Source organism: Doryrhamphus excisus, linkage group LG4 (genome assembly GCF_037039965.1).
Source record: "Doryrhamphus excisus strain RoL-2023G ecotype Guam linkage group LG4, RoL_Dexc_Guam_v1.1, whole genome shotgun sequence".
In the NCBI taxonomy this organism is placed as follows: domain Eukaryota; kingdom Metazoa; phylum Chordata; class Actinopteri; order Syngnathiformes; family Syngnathidae; genus Doryrhamphus; species Doryrhamphus excisus.
The window spans coordinates 13,352,790-13,379,197 of NC_136360.1; the positions used below are offsets into that span (position 1 = coordinate 13,352,790).

The following is a 26,408-nucleotide window of genomic DNA, read 5'->3' on the forward strand; positions in this document are numbered from 1 at the left end:
GGTGAATATTTTAATAATAAAAATGTTAAAAATATCCTATGTTTCTCTTGATTTCTTAACAGATGATTATTGTATTGTTCAAAATTAATTAATTAAAAAAGTTAATTGCAGCCTCTAAATAATGTGAATGGTTATTTGTCAAATGTGTGATTGACTACTGACTATTACAGGCTAGACATTATACGTATTATACAGTATATGGCCTGAAAAGTGAGGTATATCATTTATTTATAACGAATATTGCGGTAAAGGGTATGTTTAAATGCGTCTGTTTGGCACATGTCAACGAACCAGTGCTCATATTTACAACAGTACATAAAGGCAGCACGAGACCGCCACAGCAGGCTTCTCGACGTTTCCTTGTATGTTTGTCATGTTGGCTAGCAAGCCGGTGTTCGTCAATCATTTCTAAAGCACTTTCGTTATTAAAATGCAAATACATAGTGTGGCGCCTGGTAAGTCCACTTTCTTTATAAGTTAAGCGATATTGATGTTTCCAAAAAAATGTTGTATTTTGGAATTATAAGACAATGGCCAAGTTGTATGTACACATATTAAGATTCCACTGAAGACTGAATAGCCTCTATACTCACATGAAGACATGGACGTATATCGCAGCAACACAGCAAACTTTTCACACCAAACTCAAGTGGGACCATAACAAACTTCAGCTAGACTCCCAAAAGTATTACTACACGGAGTATTGTCCTAATTACTTGAAGAAGTATATGAACTATGGGTGGGACATCCTACTGAGAACAGGTGGAAGCACACCTTTGTAACCACGCCCCCTATAGGAACATTACTCTCTTTTCTTTTCTCATTCTCTCGTTTTTGCTCCATCCTTACCTTCATTCACAATCCATTTGTGGCATCACTTCCTGTGCAGAGCTTCCAGAGGTGTACCTGCTCCAGAAGACGCCGTCCTCTTCGGTCAGCTGCATGGCAACAGGTTTCTACCCCGACAGAGTGTACCTGTTTTGGAGGAAAGATGGAGAGGAGCTCCATGAGGCTCCCCAACCACGATGGAACCTTCAAGATGTCGTCGGACCTGAAAAAGGAGGTGATGGCCGACGTGGAGGGCAAGTATGAATGTGTGTTTCAGCTGTTTGAATTGTACATTGGAGATGAATCAAGCAAGTCCGACTGTCACCATTATTGGTCCATGCCATTGACATTTGCATGCAAAGTACTCATGAAGGTTTCATCTTCAGGTAAATTATACTAAATTATCATCAATAATCAATATTATTGACATTTTTTGAGACCATGTTTTTCATCGTCATGACCATATTGAGGGTATCGAGTGGTTAGCGCGCAGACCTCACAGCTAGGAGACAAGGGTTCAGTTCCACCCTCGGCCATCTCTGTGTGGAGTTCGCATGTTCTCCCCGTGCATGCGTGAGTTTTCTCCGGGTACTCCGGTTTCCTCCCACATTCCAAAAACATGCTAGGTTAATTGGCGACTCCAAATTGTCCATAGGTATGAATGTGAGTGTGAATGGTTGTTTGTCTATATCTGCCCTGTGATTGGCTGGCGACCAGACCAGGGTGTACCCCACCTCTCGCCTGAAGACAGCTGGGATAGGCTCCAGCACCCCTCGCAACCCTTGTGAGGAAAAAGCGGTAGAAAATGAATGAATGAATGACCGTATTGAAAGATTGCATTTCTTTTGCAATGTAGTGCAATGTAATGCATTTTATATTTACTCAACCGATCTATCGCTTTCGCTTTTGCACCTTCCATTCATATTAGCATTTGCTTGCTAACTTGCTAACTGCTAAGGACATAGAGGCTAAATGGCTGACAGGAGGGTTCACGCTCTCCGTTCAATGCGCACAGACACATACAGAGTGAACCCTCTTGTCATCCAGCCTGTGTGGTACAGCGAGGAATGGGTATCTATGGACATGTCAATTTATTGAGGTTGTCAGGTACAGCAGGTTAGCTTACATGGACTTGTTGCACCTCCAAATGTTCTTGGGACATTGTGTGAAGAAGAACTTAACTTGGCTGAGGGACCTCATCACACTTGGAGATGAGATGGAGATGTGCTTTGGTCTTCATCAACATGCTCCTCGTGTTAGACCATGTGGCTTGGAAAACATTCATTCATTCATTTTCTACCGCTTTTCCTCACGAGGGTCGCTGGGGTGCTGGAGCCTATCCCAGCTGTCTTCGGGCGAGAGGCGGGGTACATCCTGGACTGGTCGCCAGCCAATCACAGGGCACATATAGACAAACAACCATTCACACTCACATTCATACCTATGGACAATTTGGAGTCGCAACCCTTGAACCCTTGTTCAGCATGTTTTTGGAATGTGGGAGGAAACCGGAGTACCCGGAGAAAACCCACACAGAGATGGCAGAGGGTGGGAATTGAACCCTCTCCTAGCTGTGAGGTCTGCGTGCTAACCACTAGACCGTCGTGCCACCCCGCTTGGAAAACATGTTATGATTAAATGTTTTTGCTGTTTCAGGTTGATTTTGGTTGTTGTGTGCATGACGTTGCGATGAAATCGTTCAAGGGTTCATGTTTCATCGCCTTGACGACACGAAAATAATTTCTTCTTTCTTTGGATCATCATATTTTCCTCAATAAATCACTTTGCTCAAGTTGCTGAAGAGCAGAAAAAACTGCTGATGAGGAAGTTGCAAACTTGTCATACCCGACCTGGCCACAAGGGTGCTCTATTGAGCCCCTAGCAGACTTCTCATTTGCAAATCCCGTTTGGTCTTCATAGGTGACGTTTTCAGCCTGCTGAGCCTGTGCGCGCCCCCGCTGCTCCCTTCCTGCGCGCTCCCCTCGAAAAGTGAGCTCGTTTGAGGGAAAAGAATCTGGACGACCATGGAGTAAGAAAGCTAGGTGTTATCTTGTGTCTTTTGAACATTTTTTCACTTTTCCGTCACTTTCGACAACCACGGAGGGCACATGTGGTCATTAAATATATATTTTCAAGTCGTACGTTTCCAAACTTTCAGGAGTTTTGCGCTGGTATAGCCTGACTGGAAAGTTAGCTAGCTAGCCTCGGCTACACATTAACGCTCCTCGGCTCGCGACTTTTGGAACAAAAACAGGCCGGCGGAGAGGCGACATAGGCGGCTACAAGTGACGCGGAATGTTGCCTCCCGGGATTAACTTCACATACGGATGAGAAGGAAATTGGGGAACACGGAGAACAACAGACGAGCGGTGCCATGTTGGGCAGCCCGTCTGAGTGCCGAGAGTGGCCGCACTTGGTGCTGTGGCGGCCGGGGGGCTTCTTCTTCTTCTTGCTGCTGCTGGAAGGCAGCCTCGGCCTCGCCAACCCGGACAGCCAGTCCGGGCTCATCGGCAGCAGTAGCAGCAACCGCAGCGTCAACATATACTTGAGTGTGGAGGAGGTGAAGAAACTACTAGGTGAGTGAATGTTTCTGTTATCTTTTGTGCTCCATTTAAGTACTTCAGAGCATCCCTACTTATGTCATTTACAGAGCTGTAATTGCAGTCTGCATCACACTGCAAACCTTTAAGTTGGAGTTGTGGACTTATAAATGTTAATTATTCAACATCAAACTACTTGCTGATGTGTCACCTGGATAGTCGCAAAGGCGGGGGAAGTGACATACTGGCGCTGTGCCTTTTTAAATGGCAACAACTGGCTTTTTTGTGGTTGAGCCTTGAGAAACAGATGTGATTTTGGACCAGGGACGACCTGTGGCATCCGGGACGTCCCACACCCACATGGAGGCAGCTGGCTAGGTACTTGCTTTGTAGGACACCACTCAAACGGATCAAAATAAAGTTCTTATGAAGGTTGTCCACCTTATGCATTCTTGTCATATATTTTACATGATAATGGATTCTCCCGAGCACATTTCTAGGTCATTTTGTTGACCAGCGTTTCCCACAGGACTGTTGATTTATTTGTGGCAATGAATCTACATGATATCATTGGCCATGATGGCTGTGGGAGACAAAAATTGGGCAAAAAAAAACCTGAAAAGCAAAATAAATGTTTCGACAGTGCTGCCTGTCAGTGCTTTTAGATGGAGGTGCCCACAGCAGACCCTACTGCTCGTTGAGAAGAGCAATACAGGCTTTCATTCTAGTCTTCAAATGTCCAATAAGACCTGAAAAAGTTGCAAGATTTGTCACTATTTGTTTAATTATTAATTATTTTTAGGGGTGCACAGTGGTAGAGTGGTAAGCGCGCAGACCTAACAGCTAGGAGACCCTGGTTCAATTCCACCCTTGGCCATCTCCATGTGGAGTTTGCATGTTCTCCCCGTGCATGTGTGGGTTTTCTCCGGATGCTCCCACATTCCAAAAACATGCTAGGTTAATTGGCGACTCCAAATTGTCCATAGGTATGAATGTGAGTGTGAATGGTTGTTTGTCTATATGTGCCCTGTGATTGGCTGAGATAGACAGAAAGACAGCTGAGATAGGCTTCAGCACCCCCCCCCCAACCGTCGTGAGGATAAGCGGTAGAAAATGAATGAATGAATGAATGTTTTATAATTTTTGAAGAGATGGAATAATATTGTCCGGATGGGATGTCACGTCCATAGTTACACACATAACAATTCTTGGACATTGCTACTTGCTGGATGCATATGTCTCGCATGATAGTGATTTGAGGCACTGTTTGGTCGAGACTGTCTGACAAATTACTTGCTGATAATATTCATGAACATTGTTTTGAGACCATTTTTTTCATCAATGTTATGAATATATGTGGCATTATAATGTGACTACACCCTGTCATCAAGAAACTTTAATTTCTTAAGAGCATTTAACATTGTCATTAGAATGTCAAGATAATTTTAAATAAAATAGATCCAACAAACAACATAATACAGTAAAACAACAAAAGAGAGAAAGAAAACGTCACAATAAACTTTCTCACAGTCAGTCAAAATATTGCTGATTTTTGAATCAGTGCCACATTCATTCTTGTATGAATATTGACAAAAAAGGAGAAATACTCTGACCATCACATTGTGCGTCACTTCAGGCACCGGGCCATTTGCTGGGCTGAGCGCAAGAATAAACAATAATACACTGAAAACCTACACAAATTTGGTCAAGTGTTGGCTTACATTAATGGTAAAAGGCGACACGGTGTAAACTTGGGCTGTTTTTTGATATCCGATCCAATTTTTAATATCCGTCCTTTTTATAAATAATAGTAAGTAGGGTTGAGCAATATTTTTTTATGTACCGGTATATTCTTCCCATAATAACAAAATTACTTATACTGGTTAAATGCTAAACGTCAACAAGGCGAGTTGATGGCTGCGCTCCGTGGTGGATATATAAGATGAATGAAATGCTGTCATCGTGAGGAGAAGGAACGTTGGTGTGTGGAAGTTTTTGTGGAAATTTACTCTGCAGACCGCTCAATCATGGCACAAAATCATTACAAACACTGAACAATCCCCTCCTGACCGATACAGGTTATAAACCCCGGTAAAAGTTTACTGCTAGCTCGGTTTGGCTAGCCTCCACTCACACTTGAAGAGTGTGAGTGAAGCGAGCAGGAGTTACCTTGTGTGTGCACGCGACTCGGGTTTAATGACTATATTTTAATGTAAGGAAGGTTTTACAGTACCCTATGATGACGAGAAAAAAAAAAAGCAAGTTTATTTTTGAACGTAGCTAACTCATCTAAGCTACAAATACATATTCTTCACACACAGAACATACTTCTGTGAGCATCCTTCAAAATAAAAGCGGTGTTTGCCCCATGTCCGCGTAAACAAAACAAGAGTGACTGTGGAGTTGCATTTTCTACTAGCCACTAGCTACTGCCCCTTCCATGTTGGGAGTTTGGCTCGGTTACGAATTTGATACAGCAACCGACTACTTGCTGATACTGCCGTATCATGTGGCGGAAGCTGATATTATCAGATCTTCAAAATGCAGCAGATCCTGAAGATAGGATCGGGACGAGCATGCTCTGCTAAACTAACCTAACTCAGCTAGCTTTCATTCACGCCCCATAAGAGGCATTTTTCTGCCATTTTTTTGCCCGTGTTTCAGGCCCCGTATCAACATGTTTAGTTATGGAGGGGGGTTAGTGGTTCTGGTGAGCGGTCTGCCGTTGTAAAGCTTCCCAACACAAACTTTTTATCTTATCACGTTGACCTGTTTTGCACATGTCAATATATCAAGGCCAGCAAAATTTTTGAGTTTGTTTTTAGTTATGGTGCTGTTAATTGATTAATGTGACAGGCCTATTTGGAAAACCCAAATGTTTGTTTTTGACTTGCCATACCATTAAAAACAAAAAAACAAAAAACAAAATAGAACACGCCATGTCCTTGTCTCTATAATCTGGACCGTAGGCCGAAATTTGCCTACTCAGGTTGCTTTAGTTCTTCTGTCGTGTTTTAGTTGATTGCCAGATGGATGCCAGGGCCTCTCTGTGGTTTGCTCTGATGGGAAAAGTAGTGTGTTACAATCTGTGCCTACACAGCTGAAATGTGTTGGCACAAACGTGGGCCTGGTTTTGGAGAAACACTTCTGTTGAGTGTCACTGCAGATTCAACTTGAGACCTGAAGGTCACTTGGAACTCGTGTAGAAAGGCACATGCAGATGAATTAGGATGTTAGAGTACGTGTTGTCCTTTGCAACTGGCACCAATTTATGAACCCCCAAAAAGACACTCATGTCATTGCTGATGCTGTGTTTGTTTGTCCGTGTCCAGGAGAACTTGGGAAACATTCTTCTGCTTCAAAGAATGCATTACAACACAAAAAGTGAAATGACACGTTGACGTGTCCGCTTTTGTATTGCACTGCAGCCCTGTTGTCATACTACTAAATGGTACTGTGAAAAATGAAGACACACCAGTGTGGAACTCTTCCAGTTGTGAACTGCGGTACACAAAGGGGTGAAAATTAGGGGTGTCCAATTCTAATATTGCTGCCGAGTTAAGTCTCTATCGGGATGACAGATGGAGTGTCTTTGATAACTTTACCAAATGATTGTCCTCTCAAGAGGACATTAAGCTAAACATTGTGGCTGAACCAAAATGAATGATGATGAGCAGTCAGAATCCCTGATCGCTTCTGCATATGACAGAGGTTGTAAAGAATCCAAACCCCCACCCCAACCTTTCCAGCTTGCCGTCCCCTTCAGCTGCCTTCTCAAGATCTGTATCCTAGTTTCAAATGAAATTACCCAAGCTTCAGATATCGCAGTTGAAAGTAGTGGTGTAACCCGCAAGCTCTCGCCCGTCTCGTACCGTCCCGTGTAATCCTGCGACTTGTATATGCCAACCCGTTGAAACCCGCATGGCCGATTTGGCATTGATTCCAGGGGCGCATAGCCCACGCAATGCAGTCGATAGTTTAGGGTTAAGTACAAATGTGAGTGATATTTTTGGAATGAACCAGTCCCGACCAAATATGCACATTAGCACTCAATAATGTTATCAAATCATACCTTTATGCATTCCCATATAGTTTCAGCATTTGGGACCAAATATAAGGTATTACAGTGGTCTATGTGGGCAGCATGGGAATTTGGCTTCTTAATTTTATGATGTAACATTGTCTACATCAGCAAATATAACAGTAGAATCACATTTACTCGTATCGTTGGTATACTGTATCGAATCATTATCATATAGAACAGGGGTCTCAAACTCAATTTACTTGGGGGCCACTGGAGCTTGGGTCTGGGTGAGACTGGGCCGCATCAGGTTTTCCCAAAAAAAAAACAACCGCATTTATTAAAAACAAAAAAATTAAAAAAAACGTTGCTTTGGTTCCAATTTTCTACAAGAAAAGCTCTGATAAAACATTCCACTGTTCTCAAACATCTTACTTTTTATTTCTCTACACAAAATAAGATGAAAAACAAATCAAGAATAAAGAAAATCAATCAGTAATAAATATAATAATAATAATAATAATAATAATAAAACGGCAAATAATAAAAACTTAAGAAACCACATATAGTTGGTGGGTAGACAAATTATTTTTTTCCAGATTAAAGTTAACAAAGCATTATTAGAGCCCTGTAGACATGACAAAACACGACTATAGTCACATTTATACTTTTTTATTTACAACATATTGCGCAACTGCAGGGTCTTGAGACACATGCTAACTCGCAAACTAGAGAGCTAGCGACCTAAACGGTAGCCTTCAAGTTATTTCTTTTAAACTTAAATAGCCAAAAACTTACCACTTCCACACAGATATGGAGGATAACTGTTACAGTTATAACAGTTATTTAACCTTTAACATGAACATTAATCAAACGTAATAATTTTTTCTGGGTACGTGATACCATACAGCATCCAAATCAAACTTGCGCAGGCTGCACTAACATTAAACTTTCATATCAAGGCGGGGGCCTCAAACTAGTGCCCCGTGGACCACATTTGGCCCGCGGGCCGTGTATTTGAGACCACTGATATAGAATATTTGCTTTGTAAGCGGTATCTCTGGATGTGTATCTAATAGTCTACCCAAGTTGCTTTTTTTAAAAATAGAAAAAGCTGAACCTGGGGGGGGGCTGAAATCTTGCTTAATATAGCAAAGTTGCTAAGGTGGCAACACAGATCCATCCTATTACATGTTCTTATTCTCTAACAGACCAGGTGCGTATGAGGTGTGTCTGGAAGTTGGAAGGGCAAGCTACATTCACAGACTGTCCCATTACAATGAACATGGGCCAACAAGTATGCCAAATCTGTGGCAGTCCAAATTTACTTGTGGCGGTCCATATATATATATTTATCCAGCAAATGTGCGCATTTAGTCCTTATTATTAAACATAACTGAGATGAGCTTAGTTGTCGTGGGTTAGCATGCCCACCTGTAGAAGCTTTCAGCAGGGGAATTCTACCTGCGTCATCACAGAGGATAAGTAACCTTGCTTTGGGTGAAATTCCTTTACAGCCTTAAAAAAAACACTTTCAGTGAGATTTGGTTATGTTGAGTCATGTGGTCGTCCTCCATACAGCAGACAGGCAAGGGGGGGTGGTGAGGAGTGATTGACAGCAGTATTCTTTTCCTTCCTGCCACTCTTTAAGGATCTCACGGCTGAATGGAAGAGCTTCCATCTTCACTTCTTTTGTCCCAGAGACATTCTCACGAGATTGTTTTGCTTTCTTTGGTCCTATTTACTCGATGTTGCACACCACATGAGTAAAATGTATAGATATGCGTGTCAACTCTTTAGAGGTTTTTTTTGGTAGAATTTGCCTAGCTGAATGAGGTATTTTAAAACATTTGCCCTTGTGCACTCGACCCAGGCGATGCTCACAAAGCTGGCCTGACGCGGCGTCTTAAAAATAACGTGTCAAGGTGGCGTGTGAGTGCTCGATGAAATCATTCCGTCCCCCTAATCATTTCCTCAGTAAACCATCTGCTATTTATTTATTTGTGGAGTAAACACGGGGGGCCCCCCTTTGGGCGACAAATATCACACCATCAATGCGGTGCTTATTATGGTATAGCCATAGACGGCCTGGCTCAGATTCCTTCCTTCATTGCATGACCCCCCCCCTCACCCCGAGGCCCTTCATTGAATAAAAGCAAGGGGCTGATATATGGGCTCTTTGATGGAAATGAAAGAGAACCACATTCTGTGGCTTTCTCTGAGATGTAAGGCACTTTGAAAAAAGTAGCTATTTTTATATGCCTGCATTCTCTGTAGCAGCTTTAACGCCAAGCTAATGGTGTGCCACAGAATATAGGCAAGGTTAGCGTCCCATTCTAAATCCTGCCTCCTATATATTAGAGGTCAGCAAGCTTTAGCAACAAAACAGTCGTTTGGGCCAGTTTCCACCAAATTGAATCCCACTTAGAGCCACAAACCTATTGCTACTAAATTGAAGGTAATTCAACATTCCTTGTGCGTATTGTCACATTCCTGGTGAAGGGACAAGCTATATTATTGGCTACCTGGCAATTAAATAATGTTTTTATAATGTTCTTGACTGATTTTGGATCAACAATCGCAATAAAAGTGTTTGTAACGCATCAATTAGGTCCGGTGCGACTCCCCTTGTCGCCTTGGTTGACATTGTTCATTACCAACAAAGGACGCTAACAAGCTAAACAGTTGGCCAGCGTCATAGTTTCTCACAGAGTTGACTCGCTGGAAAACACTGCCCCTCGCACTTTGGAGTAGAGGTGCATGGCACACACTACTCTACAAAGGCCCCAAGAAGCAGCAGCATATTTACTACACACAGCTGCAGGATAAAAGAGCCATGGGTTGCAGACCATTTTTGACAACAGTTTCAACTCGGCATGGCACGGTATGACATTTTAATGCTATGATAACATTGGGTAAAAATATCAGGGTTTTGCATTATTATTACAGCTCTAAAATATTATTGATAGAAGGAAAAAAAGTCAAAAAGAGTCATTTGTAAACCATATAATATAGAGATCATGATGAAAGTGGAGCATATGTATTCAAAATAAATAACAGAACTCCTTCTAAATAAAAACACTACTGTGGCTAATCCTGGAACTCAAGTAAACTCGGCATGCCCCAATACAATTTTTCATAGTCTTGCCGATTTGACCCGATCCAGTACGTTTTTGTAAATTTTTTCTTCCAAATATGAATTAATGAATTTGTATGACAATAGCTCTTCAAAGCATTAAAAATAATGAAAAAAATATTTGCTTCGTAAATTAAAAAAGCAAAATGCTCAAAAATGCAATGTTGTAGTTGAAATAGGTGTGTCCCAATGACATGCATTGTTAGCTAGCTCATTAACTCGTTTTCTCATGTTGTAATGCACAATGTGTTCATGTTTCACATAAGAATTGTGAATGACGTGTAAAATTGGGTAAAAAAGGTGCAGTTCCCCTTTAAGTGGTTGGTCAGCGGAGGGTGGTAATATGTTGATCGACAGCGGCAACAACAGCCTGACCACACCGGTGCCGCTCAGTTCTAACCAGGCAGCCAATGCAATCTAAGCCCTACTGTTGGCAACACAGCACACGCCTGTGGTCACGACATATTGAAGCCTAATTCAGACAGGAAGGAATAACATAGGACGGACGTGACAAATATTTCTGTGCTAGACCTCCACTTTCTCATATGGCAGGAATAGTATGAGAGACAAATGTAGTGGTTTTGAAACTGTGACTTTTTCATACCGTAGCATACCTTGAAACCAGTAGCTGGCCGATGCGTAGTTTCCAAATCCAAATGGCATAGCTGACATAATTTTCTTCTTTTTAGACAAAATGAGTCAACACCGCCTGATCTGGCTGCAGTCAAGTAGTGTACTCAATTTTTCTTGCTAAATTTACAAAGCACAAGGTGCGAGGCTGTGTTGGGGTGGTATTTTGTTAGTAAAGTTAGCAGTATCATGCAAAAACTTCACTTAAAGGACAGTAAGCAGTATCATGCAAAAACTTCACTTAAATTTCCTTAGCATTTCAGTTGGACGTTTGGAGGTTTGAGGTTTGTATCGAGTTTTGTGTCAGTCTTGACACTAGAGACTCTAGAGCAGGGGTCTCAAACACACGGCCCAAAACGTGGCGTGGCTGTTGTGAGCATTATCTTTACCACGTTACCAGCAGACCAGATTGAAGGGGTCTGCTAGTCTTGAGCACTCAGGGATAGATGCTTTGAGGGGTAAAGTGACAAGTGTTCTGACAAGAGGGGCTTTGTTAGATCTGCATCTGTACCTGAGCACCTGCTCGCTACCCCTTTTTGTTCTGCTCTCAAAGTGCAACATGACCCACAGCTTCCCAGCACTTTTCAAATGGCGCAGCAATAGGAACGAGCCCGGGGATTTTGTTGCGGCTTTGTGGCCTCTTCTTTAGCAAGACAGGGGTCTTTGTTGGCTTTCCAAACACTGTTGTAGCGATGCTGACGTTTCAGGTGGCTGGTAAGGTTTGATGTGTTTAGGCCTATCACCATAATCAAATCAATTAACCATGCGATAAATAAAAACAACCTCTAAATTCATATTATTATTATTACGGTATTCTAATACTTCTGCTTTATTCTTGTAAAATGTATTTTAATTTTTATTGTTGTTTTTGTTAGTTTTCTTTTTAAAATGTGTTAAGTGCCAATTTTAAAAAACAAAATGAGTTTTGGGCCGCACTGGTCAGCCCTGGTGTAATGATTACAAAACTTTTAGGGTATCTGTATTACTTTTATGCATGCATGTCTTTGAAAGCATTTTGACCACAACCAATCGGGGGTGCCTCTTTTAAAATCATGTTGACATCCATGGGATGTCCTAATTTTTACATTGTATTTGAAATATTATTGAGGTCAGCCATTGAAGTTTGCCAATGTTATTGAGGTCAAGTGCGCTTGAGTTGAAAGTTCCTGGCCAAGCAGGTGATGTGAGTGTCCCAAAGGAAGTGAACCCTCAAAACAAAATAAACATGCTGCCAAGTTGGAATTCACAGCTATTCAACCTACTTGTTGGAGGGGGGGAAAAGCAGCACGATTATCCTTTCGCATGAAAAGGTCCAACTAAACACGAGATTGAGCGCCAGTTTAATGGCTGTGTTTGTTTATTTGTATTAGGCGAATAGCACACACACTGACAGGCTCTTGTTGACTTTCCCCTCACTTCCTGTTTTGAAGTCGCCGTTTTGACGTCTAAAATACTGATGGAGGGGGGAAAAACCCTCTCTGAGTGGTGGTCATGCAGGTCCTTGCCTCCACGCCTCGCGTTGTTTAAGTGGTATCAAAGCTCCATGTTGAGACAAGGGAGGCACACAGAGTTCAGCGAGAGAAAGGCAATTATCACAGAAGTGGGCCATTTTCTCACGGGAGGCCGATTTAGAGCCTGATTGTATGTTTCGCTCCATTTTGCAGCTGTTTATTAATCCTCTCCCACCAACACAAGACGTCCTCAGTGAATCCACAAAGCACAAACTGTTAGGGTGATGCAGTTTTAGGCGTGGATAGCTTTAAACAACACACAGGGGCTATCCACATGCAAATGTTTTCAGGGCAAAAACGGCATCTCATCCATACGGAAATGGTGCTATGGCGATAAAAAATGAATTCTAATAACTTCTAACATGCCACACTACAGTACACATGTGTATGATTCATGTCATTATCACATACTACAGTATTAATTGGCCCTGTACTCTAGAAACCGCCCATGAATGATACGGGAAAAGGCCGAAATGATACTGTGTCAAAGCCCAGGGCAGTGATATATGGAGTTTAACCATGTCCAGTATCAGCCCCCGTAGCTGTTCACTCAGAGCGCGCTGCTCTGGTATCGTGCCCGTGAAACAACCAATCAGAGAACAGCGCACGAGCGTGAACACACAGTTTACACTGTTTAGACATAATACATGTAATAAACTGAAAGTTTTCTGGAAACAAAATGGTCTTTTGATCATGATTAAATAGTATGTGATAATAAGATCATCACATGGTTTGTCTGGTATCAGGCCCGGTATCATGCCCCCGCGTGCCAGTATCAGCACGCTTGGGGCCTATAAATATTTGATATCGTTATCGTCCGATATTCAAGGTATTGGTTATTACATCAGTAGGCCTGTTGTTCTGGCATGAATGGAATAGTCCACCCCAGAGTCTAAATCAGCTCTCCATTTGTAACACAAACGCATATTATTATACTTTCTATTTCCATGTGTGACTGGACTGCGGAAGTGTGTTGGTGCCATTTAATGCAGATGACTGTCAGACTTGCGCTAAAGACCCCTTAAGAGTCATTGATACGTATGATGTTATTAACTACACGTGTAGTATTCTTTGATCCACTTTCCAGGCCTGCCAAGTTCAGGGTAAAAACAGCCCTGTAGGTTAGAACCACCCTCAACGGGTTTTCTGTGGGCACCAGTTTAGACGTGGCCCATCTGCTCTTAAGCTGGCAAATGCCTGAGATGTTTTTAATTGAGTCAATGTGGGAAAGTTGTGTGAGCACTCAGACCTTCCGAGAGCCCAAGGCTGTTGGGGGAGCCTGTCGCACATTCTTTGCTTCCCTCTAAACAAGAGACCTGGAATCTGTGCGTCCCTTCAGAGGACGGTGAGCTCGGCCCCCGGGGGCCACCACCAGGCTGGACTTCCTTGACATTTCGGATGAGGCAAAAAGCCTCTTGAGCAAAATAAACTCCTCAAGCCTCGCTTCAAAACGCTTATGTCAGCGTGGCACAGTGACTTAATCAGCAGGCATTCCACTCCCATCCTCTTAACCCCTTCCCCTTCTGCTGCTAGACTCTTGTTTCCTGCACGGAAAATTGCAGTCTCATTTTGGAGGTTGTCTTATTGGGAATGTTTTGAAGTTCTTCACTCGAGAGTTTTCAAGTACTAACAGATGTGGTTAGTCCATCTCTCTCATTTAGTTAGGGACGGGGGCGGGGAGGGTACGGTGTCGTGTCTGTTTATTCCTGGCTGGCGGTGGAAACTCCAACTGCACACCTCTTGAGGTTGTGCAGTTTGGTGATCGCCCAAAATATGCCTTGAAAGTCACACTCGTCTTGTCAGACTTACCCAAAAATTTGGAAGACATGCTTGTTGTAATCATTTGCTAATTGGTCAATTAATTATAGACCCCGCAGTGACTTTTTGCCTGATGGCGGCCATGTTTTTCAACCAATTTTGCTCAAATTATACGCACATGTGCTTGTCCACCCCCAAAAGGCGTGTGCCAAATTTGGGCTGATTTGGCTAAAACACTCGAATGTTACAGTAGTGAGTGCATTGTGCTGTTGGAGAAATGTAATTTTTTTTCTTAACATTGACAAACATTGAGGTCTAACTTGATATGTTCTCCCCAAGCAGGCCTGGATGCAGAGCTTTACTATGTTCGGGATGACGTGGTCAATCATTACGCGCTGTCCTTCACTCTGCCAGTCCCCAGTGAGACCAACAGCCTTCACTTCACGTGGCATTCCAAGTCCAAGGTAAGTCCCTGCATTTGTTTAGACAGCACAACATTGCCTTGATTCCTTCATTTTAAGCTTCTTGTCTTGTTTCACAGGTGGACTACCGACTAGGTTTCCATGTGGAGAACCCTGTTGCCATGAACCAACCACGAAGCAACATCTCCAGCCAGGGGGAGGTGCCCCGTTTTCCCTCCGGTTTGTCAAATGTCTTCCCTCATATGCTTCCACTTTGTTTCACCCTCTCGAAAATGATGTCAGTAAATCCTCACTTTCAGTGTCAATTAGACAGGATTAGGAATGTTTAGAGTTGCTACTTGCGTGCCGAACAATTGCAGCGACCTAATCCACAAAGCCGTCGCCCGCATTCTTCCAGCCTGAAATCACGTCTTTCATGTCTCTGATCTTGGCAGTGGCGTTTGCACAACAGGGAAGGTACACATATACAACAAGAACATGGAAGTTGTTGTCAGGGGACATTTTTGCATTACCAAGCAGCAATGAAGCAAAGCTTTTGCCAGCTTGTTATGTTGGTATTTTTGTAGAGCAGGGAAAACCTATTTACGACCTTCTAAATATGTTTTTTTTTTTAAAACATTAGAGACTTTTTTTTGGAAATTAGACATAACATACAGTAGACTCACACGTTAGCATTTCATTCCAGTTGTTTTTTTTAGGTTTTATTTTGCACAGTACTTCCTGCCGTGGCTATTGTCTCATCAACGTAACATTACTGACACCTAGTGACCAGTGTAGAAACCTACATATCATCTTTAACTGTGTCTTCTGAATGCATTATATTTGTATTTTACTTAATTTAGCCATTGTCTTGTTTGTAAATGCTAAGTTTAGGCACAAAATCCGTAACATTTCTGTACAGTGCATTTTTTAGACTAAAATTAGGCTACATTCAATCGCAAAATGGCATGATTTATTAAATAATATATTTTGGAAAAACTGGTTGCGTGGTACTCCGGTTTCCTCAAACATTCCAAAAACATGCTAGGTTAATTGGCCACTCCAAATTGTCCATAGGTATGAATGTGAGTGTGAATGGTTGTTTGTCTATATGTGCCCTGTGATTGGCTGGTGACCAGTCCAGGGTGTACCCCGCCTCTCGCCCGAAGACAGCTGGGACAGTAGGCTCCAGCACTCCCGCGACCCTCGTGAGGATAAGCGGTAGAAAATGAATGAATGGTTGCGTGGTGGTGGTTGGGCCCATAACATATCAGAAAAGAGGCAAAAATGTCCATCACTATGAATATCTTGTTTGTAAACACAAAGATAATTGGTCTGCTTTCATGGGTAAATAAGGAAATACAATTATTCACATTTGAGAGGCTGAAATCAAAGGATGTTTGTATTTAAATTAAAAAAAATGATTTACCAAAATAGTTTTTTGAATTATTGGGTAATGGATTAATCACCGATTAATTTTTGCAGGTGTAGTTCATATTGAGCTGGGCTATCCAGACTCTAACCTATTGCTCGATTCATCTTTTTTCATTCATTCAGTTCATTCATTCACTCCATTACATATGAATGTAAAACACCATATGAAAACACATTCTAAATAAAAATGGACACAAATGGAGGAAAAGCATGTCAACAAAGTGCCATAATTAAAAAAATATATATTACTAAATTCCCCTGATGTCTCTGGTGAAAATCACAAGGGTGCAAGCAGTGGCTTGTGTTGATGTCAAAGGACGGTTGGGATACACAGGCTCCACCGTGTCAATCAATAGTGTCTTTCTGTTCCTCCAGTTTTTAGAGTGGACCTTTTCTGTTCCGGCAAGATTGACGGGGAGGCGGTGGTGACGCTGCAGCTCAATCTGACTATCCACGCCGACAACTACACAGTGCTCAACTTCAAGAGGAGGAAAATGTGCTACAAAAGTAAAACACCAAAAGTGTGAACCGTAGGTGTCAGTGATTGTACGTAACATCTGATGCAAATGGTCCTTTTCTTTGCGGACAGGAATAGATTCCGACCCAAAGATTCCATTAACATTCAACCACAACAACCACACCCTTCACACCCTCCAGCAGCCTGACTGTGAGTATGCCCATGTGTCGCCATGTCTTAGGAGTGCCGTGTTTACATGCTCAGAGCCTCCAGACTTCTATTCATTCGCTTCACATCTGACTCTGCCAATGTTTGACCTCTTTTGTGAGCCCACTGCCATTGCCCTTCTGCTCGAGCAGGCAGGAGCAACCCGGGGCACTGTAAAGCTTTCATAGTACTCGAGAAAAGCTAAAGTGGTTCCCATGGGCAGGTTTCCATCAGCAGTCCTGCTTTGTGATGCCATTTTTCCTCCATCAGTAGATGGCGTGACCACCCCCACCACCTCTACTCAGGTGTTCTACATAAGTGTCAGCGTGTGTTGCATCGTCATCTTCCTGGTGGCCATCATCCTGGCGATCTTGCACCTGCACAGCATGAAGAGAGTTGAGATAGAAGACAGGTTGGTGTCGACATTTCAAGCTTATTGATTGATTCATTGATTTATTAAAAGTCCTGTGTTACAGATGTGGTGTGTGGTCCAAAAATTTTGTGTGTTTAGCTTTAAAGGGGGCCTATTATGCTTTTTCCATGTTTCTGACCTATAAATGTTGTATTCTCGTGTTAAACGATGCCAAGGTTTCAGATAATGAGGTTTGCATATTTGGAAGTGAACCCTGAATGAAGTTTGGGATGGCTCAAAACATTCAAAATGTGTCGTAAAACTGCGCCTTTGTGATGTGACAGAAGAACGGACTTCCTTATAAGGTGCATAGTTGGGATGTACTTTGGGCGTGTGACCAATCACAGCGGAGTGGGCATGCCCGGAGGCAGGCTGTGGGTGGAATAGATTTAAAAAAGACTGTTTTGGCAGGAAGCACAACGCCAAGGAAATACAACTGGAACAGGTGCAGATTGTGGAAGATCTAAAAAGTTATTGTCGTATGGTTATGTTATTACTGTGTTTGAAATAAAGTATGATGAGTGGCAATTGTGAAAGGTGTGTGCATCTTACCGCAGAGTTGTTTTATCCATCAGCGACACCGGCAACCGCTGGGATTTCACTGTTGGCGCACAGCGGCAAGCGGCGACCGCAAAGCGTGGCGTTAAACTAATACACGTCATGGTGTTGTTTGGAGTCACTTATTCTAGCTGCCGCTTCAATCTTCCCACGTCTTTAAACACCATCTTCCTTCTTCGTCTTCCACATGAGTGACGTAAGCGATTATTCGAAACGTGGAAAACCCCCTCGACGACCTTTTCTAATCGAGGTATTTGAATTATCAGAATAATTGTTGCTCATCAAGCTTCAGTCGGGTCTGTGTTCGCATGGGAGAAGGGTTTCTCATGAGGTCGAAGAGCAAACAAGTGAAGCAGATAATACATTTTTGTCATATACAAGCTCTAGGAACACACTACTGATAAACATCATTAAAAAGTCATTTTTCTGTTACTTTCCTCTTTCAGTGTGAGCGACAGTGGAAGCTCTCAGGGACTCTCTCAGCCGTCCACGCAGACCACACAGTACCTGAGGGCCGACACGCCAAACAATGCAGCCCCCATTTCCAGTAAGAGTTTACATTTCATTTATACATAGCTCACAAAAGCAGGGCTACCTTAGCTTAGGTCCACCAGCTTTATAGAAGCTTCTTGTTTTCACACTGATGACGCTATCCTTTGACGCAGTATGAATGGCATCCCCTGGCATTCCAGAATATGCATCCTTTAAAAGAATGTGATGACCAAGTAACTTGCTGAACTGGTGTCACAAGACCACTTGTTTTGTTTCCTCATGCCAGCATCATGTAAGATAGTCCCTCTCTTGTAGTTCTATTCTCTTATAGCATCACAGTGAATGTGAATTTCAAAGCTGCTGCTTTTAAAGGCGCTCGCCCCCATGCAGCTATTTTACAAACACCCTGTCTGCTTTTTGTTTAGTGTTTGCACAAACAGAAAGTGCGAAAACAACTGTGAAGGTGTGAGCTGATGTGCCAAACTGACAATTATTTTGACACAATGAGAATTGTTTTATAAGTACCTACAAATTTAAGTGTGCGTGTGTTGGTTATGTGAGGAAAATGTAGAATTCAGTGCTAATTGAACTTTATAGGTCTGTCACTTCTAGAAATGTTCCACCGCATGACAACGCAACCAGCTGTCCCGTTTGGGGACGAGATAGGATCCGGTGTGCAGTCACTGGAATAACTCGACTAATTTGGCTTCATGTGTAGGCAACTCGCACATCGGAAGGCATTTAAGGAGGCTGTGAAACAACCTAGGAGAGATTGATAATGAGAGTGCAGTGTTGATAATGTTAGCCGATTCTTGTACTTTTACTTTGTGAGTCATCATCGCCCTCTTGTGGATGCAACCCACATGCTATCAACCCCTTTTTATGTCCATAGAGCAGGGGTGGGCAAATATTTTGACTCGTGGGCCGCATTGAGTTAACAAAATTGTCCAGGGGGCCAGAACATGTATTTAACACACACACACATTTTCCTTGAATGATTTGTCTAATTGTAGCTGTATGTTCTCATGTCGCTTTTTTCAGGTGCACTTTAAACATCAAACTATGTCACTAAATTTTACATTTTAAAAAAAATGACTAAATAAGACATGTTGCCAGTTTGTATGTTAAAAGTTGAAATATTGAAAAAGCAACTGGCGGACCGGATTCAAACACTTGGTGGGCCGCATGTGGCCCCCGGGCCGTAGTTTGCCCACCACTGCCATAGAGTGTTCTGTTTTGATTGACACTGTCAGAGAGGTGTGACTTGTGCTTGTAGTTTGCAGTGGCTTATAATACTCAGGACCTTAGAAGACAAGCGGCATAGGAAATTTAATGGATTAACTTTGCTGAAGTTCTTTTTATGTATTTCTATTGCTGTAATGTGCATTACACATCAGAGTACCCCAGGTACTCCAAGTTTCCTCCCACTTCCCACATTTTGCATGTTAGGTGAATTGGCGACTCCAGATCGTCCATTGGTATGAATGTGAGTGTGAATGGTTGTTTGTTTATATGTTCTTGGCTGGCAACCAATATACGGTGTACCGTGCCTCGCACCCCAAGTCAGCGACCTTCATCAGGATAAGTGGCATAGAAGATGGATGGGTGGGCGTTAACACACAATGTCAAAGAGAAAAACAATGACCGAACAGTTGTTCAGTCACATACTTGAAGTTGTACAGAAAGAAGCAAGAAACAGACTTTAAGGTGAGATGTAACGCTAAATTCAAAAGTACTTAAAGAGCAAATCCTACCTTGGAATCCAAAGGGGTAAAGATGCTAAAACCAATCCAATATAGGTCAATACATGCTAAACCATCTGAACAAAACATTCATAGATTCGCTTTGTGAAAATATTTTTGAATATAACTAATTAAAAATGAATTACACTAATCCCTTGTTTATTATTATTAATTGTAATATTATTACAACCCTCTTGATATCACCCTTACATTTGTATTACCCAATATAGTAGACATAAACAGAGAATGTGGTGCAGTGTTAAATCACTCATATTACTAATAGAGTAGTCATAATTAGTGTCAATAAGCCATTTAAAGAACATTTAAGGTGGCATAGTGGTTCTGGGAGAGCTGGAAGATTTGGGTTCAGATCTCCATTGGACATCTGTTTGGAGTTTACATGTTCTTCCCTTGTGAGCGGGAGTTTTTGTCGGCTACTCCAGCTTCCTCCCCTCCAGCACCCCCGTTTCCCTTGTGAGGATAAGCAGTAGAAAATGAATGAACGAATGAATGTTATTATTCTGTGAGATAATGAATGATGTTATTCCGTGCTATTATTGAAACCTATAATAACTAGCTGTTCTGGCGACACCTATAGGCAAATATAAATACTACATTCACATGTACAATGTGTCTGTTGCCTTGCATTTGTTGTTCATTTAGTTAGGTCATTCTGTCATTTTCTATGCTTGAAAGTATTTAATTTTCGGCCAAGGGTATGTACAATTTGCTTAAATCTAATTTTTTGTTTTTTTATTACTATTAGGTTGTATTAAACCAAGAAAAACTGCAGTATTTTCAACTGCGACGTTACAAGGACCACTGTATACATTGTTGTTATTATTATGAATGTTAATATTCTATAGGTATTATTAAAATATGCAGAGGGCCCAAAAACCATCTGTAGGCGGAGAATGGCAGACGAGCCCACTTTGGACAACCCTGGTCTCCAACATTACAAACTGCTGCAATAATGAACATATTCAATGAATTACTTTCCTTATATTATTTTCATTTATAGTTGTATTATAATCATATCAAGGGAAATGTTAAAAAATGCATAGGAGACAAGTTCTTTGAGAATAACAAGAGGTCATTTAATAAAAACTTGCATGCAAGAGAAAAATCAATGCAACCTGAACGAATGGTCTCAAGAAAGAAATGGCAACTTCTACAGAATACGAAGTCATTTTATAGGGTGTGTACTGTATTTCCGAGGGGAGGGGTGCTCTACAGCTGTCTGTCATGCATTCAGATACCCAAGGGTCAGCACACAAAGAAAGATGCTAAAAAGGAAATATGCAAAATATAAGATGTTTTTCTACCAATTCACAAATCCATGTTATGTTATGATTTGTGTGCGGTAACTCCCCCTCCCTGCCTTGCTCTCTCTTATCAGACAACCACCCTGGCTCTGCACCCATTCTCCAGCTTGCTGCCTCCTCCTTCCAAAACCCTGGTGCCCCTCCCCACGAAACAAAAAGTAAGTCCACGTGAGAATGTCATCTTGTGCTTGCGGTGCGCACCACTTGGCATCCATCTTCTATCTCATTTGAGTGCAGCAATGCTCCGCTCCCACCGTGTACTTTAGAACTCATAAGTTGTCCTCCAGGGGGCAGTATGAACCTCTCACTTCCTCGGCAACAACCTGCATGCCACAGTTTTATCTTATCTCATCCATCCAGCACAGCGCCCACGTCACAAGAACATAAAAACACCAACATCTCATTGCCTGTGGAGCTTGTTTTGCTTTATGCATCCTCTGGTTTTTCTCAGACAGGAGGTTAGACCGTGGTTATCTCCGGCCACTGACATGAAGTGTACACAGGGGAGTGTGTTGATACAAATGTCTCATGTTTACATTGTTTGTGCATCTGTGTACATGTATTTTTTCCGCCTACACAGGGAGGTCATGTAATGGCAATGTTTTACTGCAGGACTCTGCATGAGTCTTCCTGCATCGTGTACTGTATCAACGACACGACAAGTTTTATGAATGTCCTCCATTCTTGGAGTTCACACAAGGTTTCAGTGTCTTTTGAGAGAAAGTGGTTTCTGTCAATGTGATTTAAGGTGGACATTCCTCCCCTGTTACTTTGAAAGGGCTTTGTTGACATTTTGGATCTCCTCCCTCACAGGCTACCCATCGCTTCGCATTGAGAAGAACGACCTGAGGAGCGTCACTCTCATGGAGGCCAAGGCCAAAGTGAAAGACATCGCCATTTCAAGGGAGCGAGTCACTCTGCGAGATGTCTTGCACGAAGGTATTTTCGCTCCCCCACCACCACTCCCGCCCCGGCTGCTCCTTTTCCCCTCGTAAAAAACACATTTGCAGTCTCGGATGTTGAAACGGATAAAAAGTGGAACACACACTTATTCCATCTACTCCCAGAGCTCCAACAGAGAGGTTAACTTGCGGAAAAGACGCGTTTTGAGGTTACTTGGTTTGGTTTATGTTGGCACCAGTGAAGCAATGACAAACTTAATTCTTTTAACAAAAACAAATCCATTATACAAGCAAGACGCAAAGCCAGCAAGACAGTCTGACAAAGCTTCAGGTTGGTGTGAATGTGTGTGTTTGCAGAAGACACTGTAACATCCACATCAGTGTCACTCGGCCTTGTACTGTATGTTGTCTCCATTCTTCTGGCCGGCTGCTTTGGACCCCGTTCAGCTTCGTCATGGTGCATTCAGAACGGACAAGACTGTACTTCAGTTTATTTTAGGGATTTAGTGCAACCCGGTGAATGATGTTACACTTTCCCGCTTACGGACCCAACACAATACGGGGGAAATGTATGTTTGAAAGGCATCCGAGGCCTCTGTGGGTACTTTACAACAGGGCTGGTCAAAGTGCAGCCTGGGGACCATTTTCAGCCCTCTGCATATTCTGAAAGTAAAATAAATGTATTATGAATAAGATACATCATTAGCTATTACACTAATAAGTTCTGGTGGTCCCTGGTTATGAACATCCAAATTTACAGTACGCAACCAGAAGCACAATTTATACTAATCATTGTTGGAACTCGAAAATGTGAAATGCAGCCACCATACATGTCCAGCGATGCTTCACAGACGTCTTGAAAGAGAAAGATTGGAAAGAGTGCGTAAAATCCAGCTGAAAATTGGTGTATGGAGGTCAAGCAGTGCAACGATGAAGGACATATACAAGTGTGTATTCACGTGCACTGAATGGGTGTAAGCATGCAAACTGACACGTTAGAACTCGAAGCATTACATTCATTATGTCTGAAACCTTTCACTGCTTTTCAATGGTCTTGTTTTCAACAATTTTTTTCAACAACCATGTACATTCACACAATTGGAGCCAATCATTTCAACATTCATTCATTTTCTACCGCTTATTCTCACGAGGGTCGTGGGGGTGCTGGAGCCTATCCAAGCTGTCTTCGGGCCAGAGGCGGGTACACCCTGGACTGGTGGCTAGCCAATCACAGGGCACATATAGACAAACAACCATTCACACTCACATTCATACCTATGGACAATTTGGAGTCGCCAATTAACCTAGCATGTTTTTGGAATGTGGGAGGAAACCGGAGTACCCGGAGAAAACGGGGACATGCACGGGGAGAACATGCAAATTCCACCCAGAGATGGCCGAGGGTGGGCTTGAACTCGGGTCTCCTAGCTGTGAGGTCTGCGCGCTAAACCACTCAACCGCCTTGCAACCCTCATCTCAACATGTACTCCAAAACATGGCTGCAAGGCGCTTGAGTGGTTATCGCACAAGCCACACAGCTCGACCAGACCAGAGTTCGATTCCCCTTTCAGGCATCTCTGTTCCTCCCACATTCCAAAAACATGCTAGGTTAATTGGCGACTCCAAATTGTCCATAGGTATGAATGTGAGTGTGAATGGTTGTTTGTCTATATGTGCCTGTGATTGGCTGACCACCTGTCCAGGGTGTACCCCGCCTCTCGCCCGTAGACAGCTGGCATCAGCTCCATCACGCCCTTGTGAGGATAAGCAGTAGAAAATGAATGAATGACTCCAAAATATTACAGAAACATACTCAGTATGGTCGTATGTTATGCTAGTGACTGGTAGTGATGTGAGGTCACATGGTTGAACCCCATCAATACTGTAGAAAAAGAGAACTAGCAACATTGCTGTATTGACAAAGGACACTTTTCTTTTTGGGTAGCTTTTTAACTCTTCATGTCCATTATGATTCCAAAGCATGAGGCTGACTTTTCTACTTCTACACTGTGTCAAAGAAAATGAAAGAATTAATACAGTCATAACCGTGATGCAGGACAGGGGTGATACCAGCAGCACATTTCTTTGGCATAGTTTCAGTATATTTCCTGAGAACTTCACCACTAATCTTATCCCATGCCTTCTCCAACTCAATCCAAAGGCTTTCCTTGGTATGTACAATAGCAAGCTTCTTTTCCAACTTGCCCCAAATGTGCATGACATTGTTGAGAAAGGAGCATGATTGTGTGAAATGGACAGTGAAATGGGCCGAACTTGTTACTATTTGGAAGGAAAATAATATACATTTCATTATGATGGACCTGTGCCATGGTTTATAGAGAGTAAAATGATGTTGTTATTGGTATTTTAATGGCCACTTAACTAAAACCTCTTAAATATGTAGTATGTCAAGTGTTATAATTTATAGAGTTATAATTTTGGCCCCCACTGTGTATATTTACATATACTGTATATTTATCTCCCTCTTACTATAAAACAGGAAAACATATAACAAATCTAAAATCCAACCAGTGAACTTTGACACTGTTATAGTAAATACTATGATAATAATGAAAGGTATTTAACATTGCCCAGCAATATAGAAAGGAGAAGAACATCGTACCAACCAGAGTCGAGGTCTTAGCAGGTAGTGTTGTTGGGAGCAAGCAGGTCCAGGCAGGCCTGACCGACATGGTGGAGGTGGGAGGGAGACGGTTAAACACTAACCCTGTTGTTAGACCGCATTGCCTCTCCTGTTGAGACACAAGGCCTGGCTGCCCTCGGGGCGCAGATGTTTTTCTAATTTGATGTGGATGGTATATTGCATCTCACCTCGCTCAAGTCCCGGAGCGCTTCTCTTGACAGTTTAGACAACGGGCGTGATTGATGTGCTCGCTTGGCTTCTCCGGTCGTTCAAAGCGTTTTGAGTTCCCCGAGTGAATCTGTCTTGTTCTGGCTCAGCTCCTCGAAGGCAGCAGCCACAAAAACCCATCATGGCATCGAGTGACACAGCATTTCAACCACTTAGCTGGCACTTGATCATATTGCCATGGCGGTGAGCGACGAGGTGACATTTGAACGTGATGCCTGTGGATGTTTGCCTCACACAATAACAAAACACTGTGGTTTGTTTTTGGGCAGGCACGTTTGGCCGCATCTTCCACGGTGTGTTGCTGGATGAAAAGGACCCCAGTAAGGAAAGGCCAGTCTTTGTGAAGACTGTGAAAGGTAACCACACCCACTCATCCTGTTAGCTTGGAAAAATACAAATACAGTGGTGACCCTTTATGTCTAGCCATTAGGGGATGTCCACATACACCTTTACTTTGATGATGCCTCCATTTATTTACATTCTTCTGCTTTTATAATTATAATAAAGCATTATGACATGCACAAATCTTCCTTCCGCTGGAAGAAATTGAATTAGTACATTTTGTTAGTTGCTGTGGTTGATTACGGCCATGCTTTTTATTTTGAAGCTTACTTTGCACTGAACAGGAAGTCGTTGTGTGCACATTTGAATACTGTTGGACTAGACAGGAGTTATGTCAATGTTGTGGTCTCATACTGCCCCGCAATAAAGATGTAGTTCGTAGACATTTTTCAAATTGTATGTAGACAAAGCGGTGCAAGAGGCTTCCACTGTACAAGTCACCGTGGCTGCTTTTGGCTAGCAGACATCCCAGCAGCTCAACAATTCTCATGAGGTGGGAAGTCAGGGCTTGTCCACTGGTGGGTCGGGATCCATAAGTGAGTCATGGATCCATTCTGGGTGGGTGGCAGTCAAAAATTACATTTCAGTAATCATTCGTTTAATCATTCGTCGACCGTGATAAGTGAATTTCCGCAAAGTAGGATTCCTAGTTTATAAATGAAATATTTTTGTTTGTGTGTGTGTGGCTGTAAATGTTTTCCAGTGGCGGGGACAAGAACTGACAATGGGATTCAGAGTTTTACATTTTTTACTAATAATAGTTTGTATTCAACCATGAAACAGCACTATTTATTCCTTGATATATCTTTGAAAAACCGCGATAAGTGGAGCCGTGAAATT

At 42.4% G+C, this 26,408-nt stretch overlaps 1 protein-coding gene across 7 annotated transcripts in view; it reads left to right on the forward strand.

Annotated features, from left to right (window-relative positions):
• Window positions 1-2,740: 2,740 nt before the first annotated feature.
• Window positions 2,741-26,408, forward strand: part of ryk (receptor like tyrosine kinase) — a 35,999-nt gene continuing 12,331 nt past the window's right edge. Inside the window, exons 1-10 of one of the 7 annotated variants that reach the window (XM_058072387.2) lie at window positions 2,741-3,404; window positions 14,764-14,888; window positions 14,966-15,065; window positions 16,635-16,766; window positions 16,849-16,926; window positions 17,197-17,335; window positions 18,340-18,440; window positions 21,527-21,610; window positions 22,266-22,391; window positions 25,496-25,582. In XM_058072387.2, the coding sequence (XP_057928370.2) occupies window positions 3,203-3,404; window positions 14,764-14,888; window positions 14,966-15,065; window positions 16,635-16,766; window positions 16,849-16,926; window positions 17,197-17,335; window positions 18,340-18,440; window positions 21,527-21,610; window positions 22,266-22,391; window positions 25,496-25,582 (1,174 nt within the window). In that variant the 5' untranslated portion in view covers window positions 2,741-3,202. Of the gene's footprint in view, window positions 3,405-9,566; window positions 9,848-10,165; window positions 10,274-14,763; window positions 14,889-14,965; window positions 15,066-16,634; window positions 16,767-16,848; window positions 16,927-17,193; window positions 17,336-18,339; window positions 18,441-21,526; window positions 21,611-22,265; window positions 22,392-25,495; window positions 25,583-26,408 lie in introns of those variants that run through there. The other 6 variants (XM_058072392.2, XM_058072385.2, XM_058072386.2 and 3 more) reach the window with 6 other exon arrangements.